Below are 21,302 nucleotides of genomic sequence, written 5' to 3' on the forward strand. Positions count from 1 at the left end.
AGCATACTAATTAACCACAACCATGTCCATAAATTATAAAAATAGTTAATCAACCTTTGGGAAATTCTTAAATATTTTATAATAAATGAACTTCAATGTACCCATAATAAAAGTAAATATACATTATCATGCCATCCCATTCATAAGTATCACATAATTATGGGTAATTGAATTTATTCAATTTGATATCCATGAGACATTTTGTCTGATCACATTGGTGAATAAAAACAAACATAATATGAATTTCAAATTAAATAAAATTTCATTCATACTAGACCTTCATATTACCAATATTTGAAAAAAAAATGAAACATACCCAATTAATGACTCAACACAATATTCTTATATATATATATATATATATATATATATATATATATATGCTAGCATGAAATGCCTATTAACCCTTTTCAACCCATAATTCTTATTTAAGGGGTTGAGATAACAAAAGACTCATGCATATAACATGTTATAAGCTGCTTATTTGGTGTTAACATAAATTTTCAAGGCCATAGAAATCAACTCTAAACACTAAGAAACATGATGACATAAGGGCTAAGCACAATAGCTTCTTTTAAGACCAATAAGAGTAAGTCAATATGTTAAAATAAATATAATATATATCTGTACAATAAATCAATATGTTATAGAATGCTAAAAACTAAAATTAAAATATAGTATTTATTTGTAAATTAAATAATTTTATCCGTGAAATGAGTCACTGTGACCTAAGAGTTGTGCTCTATCTCAAATACTCAATTTTACCTTCATGTGGTATAATCCATCAACAATAAAAGTCCCTGTATGTTTAAAATTAATTTTATCTAATAAAACGATAAAACAAAAATAAAACCTTATCTTTCAAAAAGATATTATCTTTAAAGGAAAATCATAAGTTCTTAAACTATAGGCTCTCATACCAAATGTTAGTAATTTATTAAATTATCATCATGCAAAATAAAAACTCTTAACTTTTTCATAAATCATAATATTTGAAGATCTTATAACAATATGATTTTCAAATATTAGTAATTTATTAAATTCTCATAATACAAAACAATAAATATGATTTTCAAATATTAGTAATTTATTAAATTCTCATAATACAAAACAATAAAAACTCAACTTTTCCATAAATCATGATTCCTGAAGATCTTATAACAATATGATTTTCAAATATTAGTAATTTATTAAATTCTCATTATACAAAACAAAAAAAAAACTCTTAACTTTTTCATAAATCATAATGCTTGAATATTGTAGACCAATATGATTTTCACAATAGAAATTTGAGAGAAAACATATCTTGATTCATGAGAGATTTATTGAAGAAAAATCAAATATAAGGGCAAATTGCGTTTCTCTCTCTTGACCCCTTAAGCTTGATGGATGTTTTTTCGATGGAGAGAAAAAAATGACATCTCTTTTTTGGATAGAGAGTGGAGCAATTTTTATTTTATTTTTTAAATATACTCATTATCTCACTTTCCATCAAAGTGGGCAATTAGTTATTAACATTTTCTCAAAGATGACTAGTAGAATTTTAGCAAATGTCATTTATTTATTAAACCATTATTGATATAAAACTAAATGACACGTGGGCCACTTCATTAAAAAAAAAATGCTAACTACAAATGTGATCCTTTCTTATGATAAATTTATGAAAAATGAAAAGAATTAGTTATTTTAATATTGCTCAAAATATTCGACTATAAGAAAACAAATGTATAGCCACTTTTGCTTCAAATGATATAATGATCTATTTTGATGGCAATTAGTCATGAACATCATACTAAAACATTTGATGTTATATGATCCCCACAAAGACATGATCATTGGAGCCGACTTCTCATATTGGGCAGTTGTCATTGCCTAATCCATGCCTGTCGATCTGGTGGTACTGCTCATGAACAATTTATGATAATTAGTAAATAATAATATCATAATTATTAAATGCTAAAATAAGTTTTGTAGGCAACCACACCCTTAATACAACTTTTATATTTATCATTTTCTATTTAGTCAAAGATGTATAAATTTGATAGGCAACAATAAACATAGTTTATTTCTCATATTTTAAATTTGTGATCCTTTAAAATAAATCTATTTTTTATATACCTACTTGAAATTAGACTAGGGTTCTAATACTTCCCAAGAAAAACCTAGAGATTGAAGAACAATGTCTTTTGCTCCTCTGCTGCTTGCTCATGGTTGCTTATAAGTCACCATAAAAGAATAACAAATGAAATTTCGTCCTATTAAGAAGAATGGTCAATAATTCAGTGAGAATATAAAGAAGAAAGATTAATTTCAAAAATGAAAAACCCAATAAAACCGATTTCTCGTTTTCTATTTTTAAAATTAGAAAATAATAGTAACTTTTATATAAGATACAAAAAAATTTAAAAACTTCTATTGAATATTAGTAACCTTTACATAAGATACAAGAATTTTAGAGGCTTATATTAGAAAAGTAATGGTTTAAAAAAAATTATTTAAAAAAGTGAAATATCAAAAAAGAAAAAATTATTATCTCAAATTTTAAAAGACATAAGAAAATCTATACTTATTTTACAAAATGATCTCTGTTTATATAGAAGTTTCTAATTTTAAAAAGAAAAATAGAAAGTGTATTCAAACTGATACTAAATGTCGTTCTTACCAATGCTAAACCATTGACTCGATCACAAGTATCTTTCAGTTTTTTCATACTCTCTTCATCTTCATCTCCATTTTTCATGAGCAATATCCAAAATTGATTCATGGCTTCAAAGCATATAATATCAAATGGCCTTAAATAGCTACAAGGTCACTTGGAAAAAAGATGATACCATTTATGTGAAGGATCCTCTTTCCATTCAATCCAATTAACTTTTCCATGTTTGCATTATTACATTTAAGTAATTTAATTACGGTTTTATTTGTAAAGTACTATTTTCTAGTTTCATATTTACTTGAAAATTTTAAAATTAAAATAAATGCATAATCTTGATTTTAATGCAGACAAAAATTTGTAAATATCACCATTTCTCATGTTAAACCTTTCAAATATTCATATAATCTTTATAATTATTATAAAAATATTTATTATATATATTATGATTATAACGCTATTAAAAAAAAAGTGAGGTTACTCGAAATTTATAACTCCGTAATTCTTTTTCTTTGATTTTTTTTTTTTTTCTCTCCATTTGTTTCTTTACTTTCTTTACTTTTACAATACATTACTAGAAAAAAAAAATTATCCACAAAAATTCTTACTTACCTCATATTTAGAAATTACTTTTGATGGAGGTATTTGCTTGATTAATATTTTATAATGAATGCATGTTCAACCAAAAGCCTTGCCCTTGAGGCCATACCCTAGAAACCTCTTTAATTAATTAGTTTTGGTAAAATAACGCATTATACCCATACCTTCCCCTATATCTCAATTTAGTCCCTACACCCTTTTCTCAAAAACAATTTCAACCTTAAACCATGTACAAATATCAAATAAGTCTTTTGTTAAAATGTTGTAAATAAAAAAAAAAACTCATATGATAAATATGTAAATAAATTAACATATCCAAATATATTATATAAAAAATCATACCAATGTTTATGTAGTTATCACATGAGATTTTTCATCCATTTTGGTCAAAAAATCTTAATCGAATGACTTATTTAACATTTGGGTCTTAATTTAAGATGAAATTACTTAAGAAAAAAGAAAGTTCAGGGAGTAAATTGAAACATTATAGTACTGCAAGAGTGTGGATGTGTTGGCAATTTAAACAGTAATGAATCACTTCATCATGCTGAATTTGGATGAGGAGAAAGGCATCTAGGTAATTGATGAGAAGGATCATCTTGTACCATAATAAATACCACAAAAGACTACACACAACTCACTATTTGAATCCCAATTCATGAACCTCTGATAAAATACACTCTTCCAGCCTTAAAACTAAGATGAGAATAATTTGATTGTTCACAGGCTACAAAAGATTGTGTAACAGATCTGTTCAACTCTCAAGCAGAGAGAACACAGAGATGGGAGTCTAGTCACATGAGAAAATGGGATATTCTAACGATCAGATCTTCATGTATGAATCTGCAAATTGAAGGAGATACCATAGAGAGGTTCTAGATTCCACGCAGCAACTTCAGCATACAATGACTGTCATGAGAAGGTAATAAGAGGTCTTCTTTGTGACCCGACGAGGACCCGCTTTATGATGATATAACAGCACCTTGTATCCTAGCAAATAATGTGACCAAATGGTATAAAGCTTGCAAAAGAGTTGTCACAAGCCACTCTGGAATTGGTTTAGAAGCATCTCTGCTCCATCATCTTCATCTTCATCAATGTCTTTGTCCGCACCAGTTCTATCTTTCTCATTTGACAGTTCATTACCAGTGACAGACCCAGTATGGAGACCGAAAAGAGAAGCATAAGGTTCATCTTCAAGACATCCCATTTGCCTCAACAAGCCCATCAAAGCTTCCTTTGTTGCTGTGTCAGCTTCTTCCTCACAGAGGTCAAGGAAGGCAGACACGTTAACAGGCTTTGGTTTCCAACCATTTGATCCCTCTGCTAAAACAGCTCTCTTGAAGCAAGATAGAGCATCAGAGATCTTCTTCACTCCAGTATTTCCCTCTGCAAGAATCTCCCATGTAGTTGAATTCGGCTTTCCTCCTGCCTCAATCATGTGGTCCAGAAAGCCCTCAGCTTTCTCCAAAAACCCTTCTTTAACATAACAACCCAAGAGAAGATTTCCTATTCTGGGATCATAACTCGACTTAACTGATAGCCATTCTTCATAAATCTTTTCTGCCCCTTCCAAATCACCCACCCTAACTAGAGAAGAGATCAAAGCATGGTAACCCAAATTTGGGATGTTGGGAAATTTTGATTTATAAATGTTCCATGCTCGATAAACCTCTGCTTTGTTACCAGTACTGCCATATAGACTAATGAGATAATGGTAAGGCATCCGATCCCGGTTAGTGATTCTACTCTCAACCTTCTTCAAGCATTCTTCAGCTTTCTCAAACTGCCCTAGCTTAATGTACATTGTAGCCATTGTGCTGAAGGTAGTCCAGTTGGGATTAATGGTTCTCTCCAGTTTCATCTGCTCAAACACTTGTTCCATCCTTTCAGTGGATTCACAAGATGATAACCAGATATTATATGAATAAATATCTAGTTGTATGTTTTTATTCATCATCTCTGAAATCATTGATTGGACTTTATCAAGCTCCTTGAGGTTCATGTATAGTGTCATCATCACGTTAAAAGGGAGAGGAGTTGTGGCATAACCTTTATTTCTCAGTTTTTCAATTAAAATTTCGGCTTTGTCTCTCATTTTTGCCTGCACATAAGCATTCAGAAGAGCCCCATATATTCGCTTGTCCTTCAAGGTATCTGGCAACCTTGAGAAGTAATCTTCAGCACTTGAAACTCCACACACTTTGGCAATTAGATCTAATTGAATAGCAGCGTCACTAGAGGATAATCTAAACCTCTCTCCTCTGTTGTTCATCCACTCATACACCTGCAAAATGTTTGAGAAGTTCATATAAAGTAGAACATGGCAAATGACAAGAAGGGATTAAAAAATAAAAATAAAAATAAATAAATAAATAAATAATAAAAATAAATAAAAAAATAAAAACCTTAAAAAATCATGTTAGATAATGTTCAACTCTGAAATAGAAATACCACAAGATGAGAATAGCACAAAATCCATGAATAAAACATCTATTATACCATAAGCAAACAATTAACACAATCAATAATGATCAACAAAACACTAATCAGGTTGCTCCAAGGTCTAATCCAACCAAAGGTGCTCATGGATGCAAAATCTAGATTGGCATGAGCATCCATTCAGTTCAAAACATTAAGCCCAAGCACATAACGTGAAAAAAAGATTTATCCTAACAAATAACAACTGCTAGGACAAAACATAATTTTTATGTACCTTATCAGATAAATCAGTTGCTCATCATTATTAAAAAGTTTATTCCCTTTGTGGATATTGCTACTCAAGCAATGGAATGTATTCTTATTTATACTAGTAGGTGAAACATGTCATATTATCCTTGCATTCACTATACACATAAAGGCCATTATTATGCCTCAAATAAAAAATAATAATAATAAAAAGAAAATAAATAACAGAAAAAAAGATCAAAAATTTTAGCATAGTAAAATACCACACCCAGAATCATGACAGTGTCTACTAAATGGCCAAACATCAGGGTCCCAACAAATTAAGCAATTCCAGGCAAAATGGCATTGACCTGGACCTTAAAGCTTTAAACCCTATCTTCTTCTTTTCATTGATCTGGTTTTACTATCCTACACTATTTTCTTATATAAAACATGCATTACTTTTCAAGGCTGTAAGGGCACTCTTCTATTTCCTCTGACTCCGTGGGTCAGACAGCTGGGTCTACAACATGTTTATGCTCATTATGCACCCCATAAAAAAAAAAATGTTTCTGATCATTACATTGCAAGTTTAAGCATCACTATTTTAATTAGTTCTATCCCCTCACTTCCCCTTCTAAATACTAACATTGGTCTAACCAACACTGTCACAGAAAGAAGCATTTTGTTGGGCATAACTGCTCTTCGTCTTTACCATTCCAGTAAGAATGTTTGAAATTTGTTTCAAACCATTCTGCATAAGGTATATGTTGGAATGATAAAAGTTGCAATTCAATCCGCAGAATGAAGTTCTACCTTGAGTCTAGAAAATATTTCCTTTTATTAAAAAAAAAAAATCATTTTGTTAAGAAAAAGAGACACCCAAAAGATGGTTGGTGTGGCTGCAACCATTTGAGGAAGATGGCAGTTGGGAAGATTGTTGTCTTTCTGTTGACATTCGGCTAAGCTGAAACCATTATTAAGCTGAAAGCAAGGAAATGGAAGAAGAGAAAACCCTTCTCATTGAACAAAAAAACTAAATTAAAAATATAGAGACAAAATCTATATAAAGAGCTCAGTAACAGCTGTACCATAACGAGCTCAGTAACAGCTGTAACAAAATAACAAAAAAAAAAAACAGTTACAACAAACAAAATATGTACATGACCTAATAACCATGGCTCCAAATTGGGATATAATGCCTGCTCAGGGCAAGAGGTGTGATGCAATATGGTCTGAAGTAGATATCTGCTTGCTTGTCAATTATGTGTACCTAGGTTGACTGCCCCTCCCCCTCCTTCCACAGAAGATTGCAACTATCATTGAAGATGTAAAATTTTATAGGGTGCCCATGCCCTTGTCAATTGGCTATATTGAAGGGGAGCAGGATTCTTCCCACCTTCTCCTGCTAGTTCTGGCAGTACTAATCTACTTCCTGCATCCATGATTCTATATTCGTTTTGATCCAACCAACTTGGGGAGAATCCCAAGACAACAAATGACTTGGGAGACTTTCTGCAAGAGAGCCAGGACTCATGGTTGGTAAAGGTTGATTATATTTGTTTCAAATAAAGAACTTCTGAAGAGGACATCTTCTTTTGAGAAATAAAATCATTTGATAGGACCAGATTTTATTCATACAGACAACCCCAACTTCTGGAAAGATCCTTTTTCCATTGAAAATGAATTAATTTTTATAGGACCAGATTTTATGCATGTTTAGAGCAATTTAATGGAACTTGAAGTAGTCTTGTAGTCAACTTTCTTTTTCCTTCATGTTCTCCTGTTTCTGGTCTCTATTTCATTTATAATTCTGCTGTTGAAAGTGGAGTAATTTCCATTGTATCATTACCAATTATGAGTTACAGTTCATGCCATAGCCTAACACTTCATGCTACTGCAGCAACAAGACTAAACAAGACCTTTTGTCTCTAGTCCTTTCTATGTGGCCTGAACTAAGGATGGAGATTTTCCAGATCCATGACCTAGAACTAATTATTTTGAAGTTTTACACAATCATGGAAAGATTGTAGTTCTATTCTAATGAAGTTGCTAAATAGTCAATTTGTGGCTTTAAAGCTTTTATTTATGATTTAAACCAATTACAAACACCCCCCAAACAACCCCAATAGACCCTTAATCTCATCCACAAAAAGTTCTATTCCATCTATTTCTAATCACCTCTAATCCTTTCCAGAGAAAACCTCCAACCCAATTACCATTGTAGGGATGAACTTCAAATGATTCTGCATCAGTCAGTGGTTGGGTAGCTTTCTCCCTCTTCGTTAGGAGAAGTTTCATCACATGTCATGATCTTGTTTGGATTAACTAGTACAGGAATTTGTGTTTCTTTGCCATAGTCACAAGCAAACTCATTGTCTCCATGTTAATATCTAATTTGGCACAAACAAATGGACCTATAAACATGCATTGTGTCTCCAGGTTGACCATTTTTTTTTCTTTTTTTCTTTTTTTTGTTGATAGGTAAAATAGATGTATATTATAAAAGAAACACCAAAAGAGTGTCCCCAAGTACACAAGGAGTATATAAAGAGCGCCAACAGCGCCATCAAAAAGAAAAAGGGCCTAACAAAAAACAGCACTCCTCAACAAGCCCCTATTCAATCCACAAAATCTACAATAGAGAAAGAGCCTAAAACTATAAACAATTTGGACTAAGCCCACAAATTACAAAGAAAAGCAAGCTTAATTCCCTTATCAGAAAGCTCTTTGTTACCAAACGCCCTATTGTTCCTTTCTTTCTTGACCATCCACAAAAGACACAAAGGAGCAACCCACCAAGCCTTTTCCTTTTCCTACCCACAAAAGACCCATGCCAACTTGAAAGCAACTCTCACACTAAAGAGGGCAGCACCCATAACACGCCAAACAAAGAAAACAGTAGGTGTCAAACAACCCGAGTCTTGTCACAGTGAATGAGAATGTGATTAACTGATTTTTCCTCTTCATGACAAAGAAAGCATTTGGTTGCCACTAACCACCCTCTCCTTTTTAAAAGATCCAATGTTAAGACTTTACCCCAAGTAGCCTCCCAAGCAAATAAGCTCACTTTAGGAGGCACCCAAGAATTCCAAATAATTGCAACTTAGAAATTTGAAGGACCCCCTAGCACCAAAACCTTGTATAGAGCTTCAACAAAAAAGGTTCCACTCTTTTCCCTTGCCCACACCAATCTATCCTCCTTATCACTGCTCACCCTCCATGTTTGCAATCTCAGAAAAAACCTTTCGACCAAATCAATCTCCCAATCATTGAGCCTCTTGGAGAAGTGGGGACCCAACAACCCCTAGCAGAAGAAAGGCTTCAAACATTTGTCATCCAAACCTCCTTCGAAATGGTTAAAGCAAATAGAAAAAGGAAAGAAGATCTTAGCGGTTCATCTCCACAACACTTGTCTAACCAGAATCTCACCCTCCTTCCATTACCCACAGAGAAAGTCACTTTGCTTCCCAAAAGGTCCCAATCCTTCCTTATGGCTTTCCAGAGACCAAACCGATACCCATCTCTCACTTTGCTAGACCTCCACCCACCTTCCTCTTCCCCCACATTTTTTGCTAATGACTTTTTGCCAAAAAGGTCCCCTATCCATTGCAAAACGCCAACTCCACTTACTCAAAAAAGCTTTATTAAGGGACGTCAAGTACCTCACCCCCAACCTTCCCTTGCTTTTATCAGAGTAGATAATAGCCCACTGAACCAAATCAGATTTCTGCTCCAAGGCCCCTTCTCCCCAAAGAATGTCTCTTTGGATTTGCTCTAGCCTCAACCTAACTATTTTTGGGATAAAAAAAAAAGGACAAAAAAAAAATAGGCATGTTGGAGACGATGCTACAAATTAGAGTGAGTCTCCCACCCTAGGACAAGTACTGCCTCTTCCATAAAGCCAGTCTTCTGCGCAACCTTTCCTTCACACCATCTCAAACTGCAACAAACTTAAAACTAGCACCTAACGGAAAACCCAAATAAGTAGAGTGAAAGGCACCAACCTTACACCCAAACTCTTTAGCCAGCTCATCAACATTCTTCACGCTCCCCACTGGAATTAGCTCACTCTTTTCCAAGTTAACCTTTAGCCTAAAAAAGGTCTCGAAACACATAAGCAACCAACACAAGTAGGTCAACTGATCATGAAAAGACTCACAAAAAACTAAGGTGTCATCAACAAACAACAGATACGAGACCTCCACCCCCTTCCCACCTCTGCCATTCACCCACCAACCCAACAAAAAGCCACCGCTCTTAGGCCTTTTCAGCAAACAAATGAGAGCCTCCATGAAAATCACAAATAAGTAAGGTGAGAGAGGATCTCCCTACCTCAAGCCCCGTAAGCTACGAAAGAAACCTGAAGGAGACCCATTAACAAGGACCAAGAAGCTCACAATAGAGACACACCACCTAATCCACCTGATCCACTTATCACCAAATCCCATCTTGTTAAGTATCATCTAAATTCCATCTTGTTAACCTGAACTAGGCAATTATGTAATTGAAGATTCATCTGAATTCCATTTATAAATCACAATTTTACTAAACCTTACTCAAACCAAAAGAACAACCTGGGAACTGATTATAACCTCAACAAGTGCTTGATACCCATTAAAACTATTTGATAACATAGAACCCCTTATTTCTACTACAAGGAGTTGACTACATAAAATCCATCTCTTCAATTCGACTCTAATTTTAGGACCATACTCACCCTCATTTTTTAAAAATAAAATAAAAATCCCCCAAAAAGTAAAATAAAAAACAATTTAATCAGATCTTGCCTTCTTAGACCCCATTTTCTTTTCTTTCTTTCTTTCTTTTTTTTTTTTTTTTTTTGGAAGATGGGCAGTCTTCTTGTACTACATTTAAAGAAAGAAAACAAGCGCACATAAACTCATCACCCTCCTAAGAGGAAACAACCATCCAAGTATCAAAAACCATGAAAAGTGAAGCATAAAACTAAAACTAGATTTGTGGCACATACCCAAAAGTGAGACAGCACTGAACAAAATAAATCCACCAACCTACTGAAGATACTTTATCATTTCAAAAATATTCTCTTGAAGTAGCAGAATTCCCTGAATCAAAATACAGGGGGAAAAACAAAATTGAACCAGCACTAGGTTTACTTCAAGAGTGATCCGTCAGAACATAATCAATTATAAATTAATTCATAACTTTACCAGACCAACATATCAACTGCAATAATTTCTACTACCAGTAATTTAAAAACCCATTAAAATATCCACATGGAAAAACAAAACCTGAAACTAGGCTCACAGGTAACTTTTAACTAGCCGGTTTACAGACCAATAGTTTTTTCCTTTCCAGATGGGTTCCAACTTTGCCCTAATTTGGAACCCATGACCTACTTTAGACAACCAAGATATTCCAATCATTCAACATACGCAAATAGAAGTCATAAAATTTCTGAATTATCCATCCAATTTCCAGCTGAATGTTAAAAGTACTATGAAAAATATACTGAATCAAGAGTAGACAATTCAAGTAAAGTAAGCAATCATAGCAATGTCTAGCAAAAGCACCAAACACCCAAAAACTAAAAAATTAACATAAACTGAAATTTGGTTTACCACCAAACATGATATTATACTGCATGAAACCAATGTGGATAATCCACAAAGAAAATCCAAGCAATTCAAAGCATTTCATACAAAAATAACAACTGCCCATAAAGCAAAATATCAAATAGAAACTGAAATTTGGTTTCTTAAATCAAACATAAGAGTGTACTGCACAGGAAAAAATTTACAAAGAAAAAAAACTGCACAAAACAAACCAAACAATTGAAAGCATTTCAAACAAAAAGACTAAATACCCATGTACCAAAACAGCAAGCATAAATCAGAAACAATGACCTATACCTCAAGAGCCATCTTAAATCGCTTGAATTTCCTCAGTTCTTTGACAACCCTACAAAGCTCCCACTTGGTAAGCCTCTTTCCTTCATTTTCCCACTGGTTCAACACACTAGCAGAACCCATTTCAGGATTCTCCATCAGAGAGATTCTCCTATACACAGCGTTCCACTTCACCAAAGGCCTCCTCTCGTAGTCCACAGTTCCATAGCTATGAATCTGTGAAATTGAGCAAGTGATTGAATGTTTACGATAGTTTACACTTCGAGGCAGAGTGAAACTGGGAAACCCAGAAAGCTGCTGGTGCAGAGGAGGAGATATAGTGAACTGGAGAAGCATTTTTCGATATGGGTTTTGGAGAAGTGTCGAACCCTGTCAACTCTGAATGGGGTTTTGAAATCAAACAGCCTCAAAAGGTTGATGTCGTGAAGAAGATAAGTCTACTACCGAGGCCTGTTTAGATCGAAGGATAATAATAATAATACTATTATTATTATTATTATTATTATTTGTGAAATAGAAAATATAGGAGTATAATTAGTAACCGTTTTTAAAAACAGTTCTAAAAAATAGTTTTTAAAAATTTTTCTCTAATATTTGATAAAATAAAAATTTATTTAAAAATATAAAATATTTTTAATCTATTTTTAATATTTTAAATATACTTTAAAAATAATTTTTATGTCAATTTTTTATTTTTAATTATTTTATATATTTATATAATTATTTTTTTAAACAATCCTAATAAACAAGTAATTACTAAATGTGTTTTCTTTTTTCTTTTTTTAAGATTAGAAGTATGTTCTCCAAAATTATTACCAAAAAAGCCCTAACTTTTGAGAGTGCACTATTAAACCTATTTTTCGTATTTATTTTATTATTTATTTTTTATAAATAAAAAATAATCGTAAGCCAATATTTTTACAATGATGGATGAGGAGAATCATTAACCTTTTCCTCTAAAAGATTTTAAAAAGAATAATAAAATAAAAGTAATTTTTATACTTTGAGAGTGCAAAGTTATGTTTATTTTGCTCCACTATATTGTAATAAAAATGCATTTTTAATTATATAAAATAATTCTCTCTAAGATATTTCAAAATCATTCCATCTTTTCTCACTAATAATTTTTCTTTCCATTTTTCAAAATATATATATTTGATTAATATACAATGTAAAGATTGGATGACAAATTATAGTAGGAGGGTTGCCTCCTTTGAAACTAAAATATTTTTTACAAAAAATGGATATTTGTTTTCTTGCTACTACAAGGTGATTATAGATTAAATTTTTATTTAAATCTAAAAAATATTTTATTAAAAATGACGAGATGATATAATATTTGAAAAAAAATAACATCTATGTATCCATGATTGTGCATGTAACTTTAATATTTTTACCCTTAAACTTTTTATTAGAAATTATATTTGTATCTACCAAATTGATTTTTGTATTCACTCTATTAATATATTCACTGAAAAATAATAATTTTTATTAATACATCCACTTAAAATTGTAAAAGTATTTAAAACATCTCATTGTTCTCTCCTACACTCATCTTCTTCTTCCTTTTGCTCTCAACTTTATTTCTTATCAATCGCAAAACCCTAAGAAAAAATCTTCTTAGGAACAGTTGTTGAAGCAGGATATTAGCATGGATTGTAGACTGAACTGTGGTCAACAATGATAACCACAAGTTAGCATTAAGATGATTAAAGGTTGTAGAACACTTAGGAACAATTGATGATTAAATGTAACATGTTTAGATATATAGACTGTACACTCATCTAAACACTTATATCCTTTATGCATGTGACTGTATCCAACAAATGTACGAGGAACCAAATGAAATTGTATTTATGAGCATTATATGGAAAACGTTGACAACTAAATATCTTTAAGAAAGAGTAATCAGGGCTAGGGTGAAAAAGCCTTTCCAAGGGAGAGTAACCATGAAGAACTGATGTCGGCAACCTATTGATAAGGTAAACACCAATTCCAAAAGCGTTATCCCAAAACTTGAAGGGTAAAGAGGATTGAGGTAGAAGGGTCAAACCAGCCTCTATGATGTACCTATGTTTCCTTTTTATAATACCATTTTGTTTTGAAGTATTTGGATAAGATAATCTATGAGTGACTATTTGATTATAGGAATGAAGCTAGTGATCTAAATTCACCACCCTAGTTAATTTGATGGATTTTGATCTTGTTTAGGAGAAAGCTAATATAATATCAAAAACCAAGTGTACCTTGAATCAACATCAACAAAGCTAATATAATATCAAAAACCATTCCTAGATGTTATTGAAGCAACAACCCAAAGATCATATTCAATTCATTGTAATAGCTCATTATGGACAACTAAGGAATTAGAGAATGACAATTTGTGACTTTTCCCAAGTTGATAGGCAAAACAAAAATGATTTTTCTCATTCATTGAAAACTTCAAGTTACAATTTGATAGGACTTGTTTGACGATAGAGGAAGTTGGGTGTCCTAATTTCCTATGCCACAAACTCAAAATAATAGGTGACTTTCATTTTGATTGGAAGTAAAAGAGTGACACGAATCAAGAACACAACCCCCTATTCTTCTAGATTTAAGAGACAAGACTTGGGATTCTTGGAAACGATAGAGGAAAATTGATTTGAACTAGTTGAAGATGATTAAGCCTTGAACAGGTTCAATTGATATAGCCCTTCATGTAGCCTCCCTTTTAGCAAAGGTGTTCCCCTTTGCTAGATCTTTTGTAATGCAAAGAGATGGATGAAACTCAAAGAACATGTTATTTTCTCTAACAAATTGACTAACACTGATAAGATTGTAGGTGATATGGGGGACATTTAATAAATTAGATAAAAAAAAAAATTTAGGTGAATCAGAAGAACAAAAAAAGGAAAAACCAGTATAAGTGATCATCAAACCTATCTCATTGCCCATGATGATCTTACTTCTACCATGATACTCAAAACCAATGTTTTTAGAATTAGACCAATCATTAAACCGGAAAAGTTAACAGTTCATAATTCAATGGTCGGACAAGTGATCAAATCATGGACGTCATAATATATATATATATATATATATATATAACAATTAAATTATGATATTTCATATTTCATAATAAACATATTTCATCCTTTTATCATTAATATTGATAGATTAAATTATGATAAGAAGAATATAAAGATTTATTAATTTTAGTGTTTTTAATTTTATTAACTATACTTATAATTATTTTTATAAAATAAGATTTTATTATTTAAAGTTGTTTAGATTTTAATAGTTATATGTTTTATTATTTTCAAAATTATTAGTTGTTTTATCTATATTATTTTGAGATTTATTATCCCATAATATTAGATAAATCATAAATCTTTATGTTTACTTTTAAGTTTGAAATTATATTATATATCCTTTAAATGCATTCCCATGCATAGTTATTCACCCCTCTTAGTGGTGCACCCTACATTTTTTCCCACTTGATACCCTAGTACAATTCTCAACCTTCCATTCCCTTTGTTTGTAAGTGGTTTCAATCCTTTTATTTTTATTTTTATTTTAACCTTTCCTAAAAAAAAAAAAAAAACCCCTCTAAACCCACATCGCAAAGTCTAAAATTACTCTATAACAAAAGCCATTCAATGAAGCTTTTGTCAACCCATTAAAATGGTTAGGAGAGGTTATATGTTACGCCTCATCTAAGGCTTTTTAGAAAAAACAAAAGTTAAAAGGCTTTAAACATTAGGCCTAGAACTAAAAGGTGGAAGGGTTGTTGGACCGAACCGCTTAAGCTAGTTCATCAATTCAAATGTTAAACGGCTGGGTTGGCCGGTCTAATGTCGATCCAACTCTATTCGAACATAATTTTGTGAACCAAATTAAATCAAGGCTAGATCGATAATCTGACCAATTGATCTAGTTTGATTTTCAAAACATTGCTCAAAACTGAAATCTAGATTTCTAAGGTCATTTTTAACATGATTAATTTGTTACTCTTAAATCTAGAAACTAGTTGTTATCACTAAGCAATTCTAGAGTAGTTAACATTATAGTCATCAAACCTATGTTTCTAGCAACATTATTGTTTGTAGAGGCTAACACATTTATGAACCTAGAGAAATTTGGGTCAAATTGATGGTAACATTTTTGGATAGTGTGTCCAAAATTTCCACAGAGTTGACATTGTGGCTTAGAACCCCTATTCCATGAGTGACCTTCTCCATGGCTACCATGACCTCGTCCTCTATAGTTTTGAAATTGGTGTGTTATTTGGTAGCTTTGAGAAGCTCCTTGATTAAACTTATGGGTTCCATTGTTGATTTCTTTCTATTGATTTTGAAAAACAAGATTCACGAATGGTTAAGATTTATCAGAATTCATTAAATATTATTGCTCGATTCAACTTTCTTGGGCTAACAACAAACCTTGTACATCTTCCAAAGAGTAAGATTCAACTCTAGAAGTTGTGATTGAAACCACAAGATCATATTCAACACCAAGACCAACAAGAATATAGTGAATCTAGTCTTCTTCCAAGATTTGATGCCCAATCGAAGTAAGAGTATTAGAGTACGTTTTCATTTTGAGAAGATATTCTCTCATTGTCAAGCCTAGTTTCTTCATACTTTGGATCTTTAATTTCCGTTGCATAATCTTGGCTTTGCATCATATTGCAAAGACCTTGTCATGATTTTTCAAATATACATTGTTGGTTGTATTGCAACATACCATATGTGGTAGAATACTCTCACTCATTGAAGAGGGAATCCATGAGACAAGTAATCGATCTTGTCTCTACCAAGTCACATATTTAAGGTTTATTGAATCGGGCCTTCCATTGATACTAGGTCTCATCTCCATTGGACAAATGGAGGTGGCGTAAACAAAACCCTCTAAGCTAAAGCCCCGAATTGCAGCAAGAGCTTGTTGTTTCAAGATGAGAAAATTATCATTAGTAAGTTTCACTATAACTAGCTAATTAGGACTAATGACTAGATTAAAAAGAAAAAAGAGGAATCGAAAGAAAAGAAAAAATAGGTATATTTCTCCCCCTTAATATGACAAATGCAAGTTACAGTGATACAATAAAGAAAAATCAACCCTGACAACCTAACCTATCACAATGCACCATTTGTGAAAGGAATTTTTCTAGAAGGTTCAAAATATTTTATGACTATATATATATATTCAAACAAAAATAATTAATATTAAAACCACTCTCATTTCTTCCCATCATACCATTCTCACTTTTCCCTTTCTTCAATATCTATGGTTCCTTTTGTTTTTCTCTGTTTTTTTAACTTATTTTTCTCTTCTTCTATTCTCCTCCTTTGGTAACTTTTATTTTTAATTTCATTGATTTTCTCATTCTTGTATTTTCGTTTTTATAAGTTTTGCTTTTTAATGTTCTAAATTAGCTTATAATTGGTAGAGATTGGAAAAGTGAAGAAAATAATGAAAATGTGAAAATATACTAATGAAAAAAAAAAAAACAATATGCCTAGAGTTCTAAGGTTAGATACCATGACGGGCCTTGGAACTTAGGACCAAAATTTTCTATTTTGACATGTCTTATAATTTTATTTTATTTTTTTCATGCTTTTCTTCAAAAAAAATTTCTCAAATTTAAATTATTTTTTAATATAAAAACTCTAAAAAAATTTAAAATAAAAGAAAATACATGAAAATAGATGAAATCTCGATCTAACCTTTGAAATGCAAGATGAAATCTCGATCATTAATAAAGGTAAAATAAAATAATATAAAAACACAAATAAATCAAATATGAGTACATAATAAAGATCATTCAATGCATATTAAAAAAAAATCTTTTTATTTCCTTAGCATGAAAAATAAAATGAAAATATGGTCAAATTTTCAATAATATATATTATTACTAGGAAAATCTCAATAAAAAAAGGGGCACATCGTCATTTGGAATTTTTGTTTAAGCTGAAGCCAAAAGCCAAAAATTTTAAATGACAGTATTAATATTGTCATAAAACATAGAATGGCTTTATATATGTCATATGAATCTTGTTTTTTCTTTCTTTGATTGGAAGCCTTTTTGCAAAAGCACTTATTGAACTTAAAAATGGCTTTTAGCCTAAAATTCATAATTTATTTCTCAATGAAAGGACTTCGAAACTCGTACAAAACCCTAAAAATCTAAATTAACAACCATTATTTTTGTTGTGACAAAAGACAAAAATATTGATTTTTACAAAAATTTTGATAAATTTTATTTTGTCACTCCCTTTCCAATGAAACAAATAAATGGTCTAGAGGATCCAAGACATACTTTGTATTATTTTTGTAACAAATAATGAACTCATATTCTCTAAATTCAAGAGATAGAATTTGGAAAATTAGATAAATGAGATGAAAAGTAAGAATCTAAAGGCCCTGTTTGTCCAACATATTCAAAACAATTTTCACCAATAAAATAAAATAAAATTTAAATAAATAAATAGAGAGAACAACTCTTAAGAGAAAAACTCACTCTACAAGGAACATAAAATTTCTCCAAGAAAATTCTCCTAAAAGAACCCTTTCCTCTTTAAAATACCTATGCTATATCATAGTTCAAGGAGGATGTTTAATAAAACTTAATACTTATTTTTTAACAATTTAAGTTAATTTTTAAATTAAATTATTCTTAAATTATTAACTTAAAACTTATCACTTAATTTTTACTTTAAGTATTAATGCTATTTGAAAAAAGTTAATTTAAAATTTATTTTAAATCATCAAATTAATACATTTACCCTCATTAATTTGAACTAATATTTATCATTATTAATTTTTAACTATTATTTATTTTTATTAATCTTAATCAATGAATTTGTTTGTTAAACATTCATATTTAAAGTATCGTAGATACATAAAATGACCATAAAAATATTTTAAATAAAAAATAAGTGGTGTCATGGTTATAAAATGTACCCTCATTAGATGTATATGAATGAGGTGAAAAATATTTGAGATTAAGAATAAGTTAATTATTTTCATTTAATATTTGTTACTTAATGACTTAAATTAACTTAAAATTCTAAATCATCCAATTGAAATATTTACCTTCGTTAATTTCAACTAATATTTATATTTTCACCAATTTTTAAGTAATAAATTTATTTGTTAAATATTCATATTTAAAGCAATGTAGATTCATGAAATAATTACAAAAATATTTACTATAAAAGATGAGTTGTAAATGAAAAGTTATAGTTGTAAAATATATTCTCACTAAATAAGAGTAAATGAAGTAAAAGAGATTTGAAATTAAGATTAAGTTAATTATTTTTATGTAATTCTTAAAAGTTATTTTGGAGTTTAAGTTGTGATATTAAGTTATTTTATTAAACATATTTAATCTACTTAATGACTAAAATTAAGTTATTTAGTCATTAAATTGATTTATCAAATACCTTCTTAGTTTTTGAAATGGAAGTTATGAAATATATGTACATGGACCCACCCTCCCTTACTATAAAGTTTACTAGCCTTGAGAGCCATGATAAATGCTCATCATCTGGGCATTATTATTGAATTCATCTATTCCTTTTCAAATGGGCATTATTATTGACTTAATTTATTTTTGTTTATTAAACTAGTTACACTACAAAATAGCAATTTATTGTATATAACATATTTAATTTCCATTTGTAAAAGAATAATAGAACATGTGTTTTGAAGGAATGAGTGTTGAAATTATAATCCGATTTAAAGTCAAATTAGAATAAGTTTAGGAATGGGATAAATATTAGGAACTATTATTTATTTAGGCTTCCTATGTTAATTAGGACTTTTAGGAATTGAAGTTTGATTACAAGTATAATTAGTTTATTATAAATAGACTTGTTATTAGGTTGAAAAAGAGAATGCAATAAATTTTATATTTTAGTAAAATATTATCAATACCTAATTGTGTGGGTTCTAACAATTGGTATCAAAGCTAAAAGATTAGAAAATGTGAAATGTTAGATTAGAACTAAAATACTAGGGAATGTGCAGAATCACAAGAAAGTTGCAATCTTGTTAATGAAATTATGGCCGCAAATAATAACCCAAGTCATCCTCAACTCCCAAAATTCACAAGTAAGAATTTTGATAATTGGTGTATTCAAATGTGTCTTATTTAGATCTCAAGATTTATGGGATCTAGTGAATATTAGTTACAACAAAGTGATCGATTCAAAAGAATTCCAGGACTATCAAAGAAGCAAAAAAATTGATTGAAAGATTCTAAAAAAAAAAAAAAGAGATCAAAAAACACTCTACGCAATATTCCAAGCATTGGATGAATCCATATATGAGAAAATCTCAAAGGCGGAAATAGCAAAAGAGGCATGGGTTGCTCTACAAAGATTATACAAAGGTGATGAACGTGTCAAGCGAATGAAGTTGCAAACATTAAAAAGTGAATTCGAGTCTCTTCACATGAATGACTCTGAATCTATCTCAAGTTATTTTGATCGAGTACAAACTATTGTTAACTAGATGTGGGTTAATGGTGAGAAGCTTGATGATCAACAAATAGTAGAGTAAATTATGTGATCTTTAAGTGCAAGATTCAACCATGTTGTTGTAGCAATTGAAGAAGGCCTTACTCTATTCCATACTTTTGGTCTGGAATAGCGGCCTTTGATAGGGGTTCTGGAATAAGAAGTCATCCACTGCCACTTTGATGTTTCACCTCCTCTACCTTGGGAATTGCATCTAGGGTATTCCATTTCCCCTAAGTGGACCCCACATGACTAGAAACCACTATTTGATTATTTTTTAATCATTTTTTAGATAATTATTTTTGTAATAAGTGGTCAATGAGAGTGTGCCACATGTTGGGTAATTGATGATATTATATAAACTCTCTTAGTTCTAGGTTTTAGGAAGGAGCAAAGCTCATTTTCCTTTCAGGGTAAAGCGTCGCATAAAAAAGGGTTGGCCCGTCAAAAGTCCGGTTCCTTCGCGAACGAAGTTCAGAATCAACAAGGGTTCGTAGAACGAAGGGAGTGTACAACTGGGGCTCAAAAAAATAATAATTTATTTCATTAAAAATTTTGATATCTACAACAAGTATTGAAGTTAGAAGTATGACAGCTTGGCGAAATGAGAGGCTTACTTATTTATAGCACACAATGAATGATCTGAACCCTGGTTCTAGAGACTATCGAAAGTTTTCTTGCATCTACTAAGCTTGGCACATGTACACGAGGGATCACCAAAGAATAATCTAGTGTCTAGGGTTGTGGAGACTTGAACTTTGTTGCATCCACTTTCTATATATAGATTGGTACACTAAATAATCTTAATAAGCCTATACAACTCTTAAGGACTTTTAGTTTGAAAAATTAGAAGATCTCATAATCTAAAACCACCTAGGAATTCAATTACACTAGAGAAGTATACAAGGGGAATGGAAAGACTAGCACATTGTATAGAAATGAAGAAAGCTAACCGTCAGTATATTATGGCGGTAGTTTTGAAATGCG

At 31.0% G+C, this 21,302-nt stretch overlaps 1 protein-coding gene across 1 annotated transcript; it reads right to left on the minus strand.

Moving 5' to 3' along the window:
• Nucleotides 1-3,834: 3,834 nt before the first annotated feature.
• Nucleotides 3,835-12,282, minus strand: LOC100259772 (pentatricopeptide repeat-containing protein At1g02150). The gene is made up of 2 exons (XM_002270456.5): nucleotides 11,815-12,282; nucleotides 3,835-5,540 (listed from the first exon to the last, which is right to left on the minus strand). The coding sequence occupies exons 1-2, from the start codon at nucleotides 12,145-12,147 to the stop codon at nucleotides 4,290-4,292; spliced, it is 1,584 nt and encodes a 527-aa protein (XP_002270492.1). The 5' UTR covers nucleotides 12,148-12,282; the 3' UTR covers nucleotides 3,835-4,289.
• Nucleotides 12,283-21,302: the final 9,020 nt, after the last annotated feature.

This window comes from Vitis vinifera, chromosome 15 (genome assembly GCF_030704535.1).
Source record: "Vitis vinifera cultivar Pinot Noir 40024 chromosome 15, ASM3070453v1".
NCBI lineage: Eukaryota > Viridiplantae > Streptophyta > Magnoliopsida > Vitales > Vitaceae > Vitis > Vitis vinifera.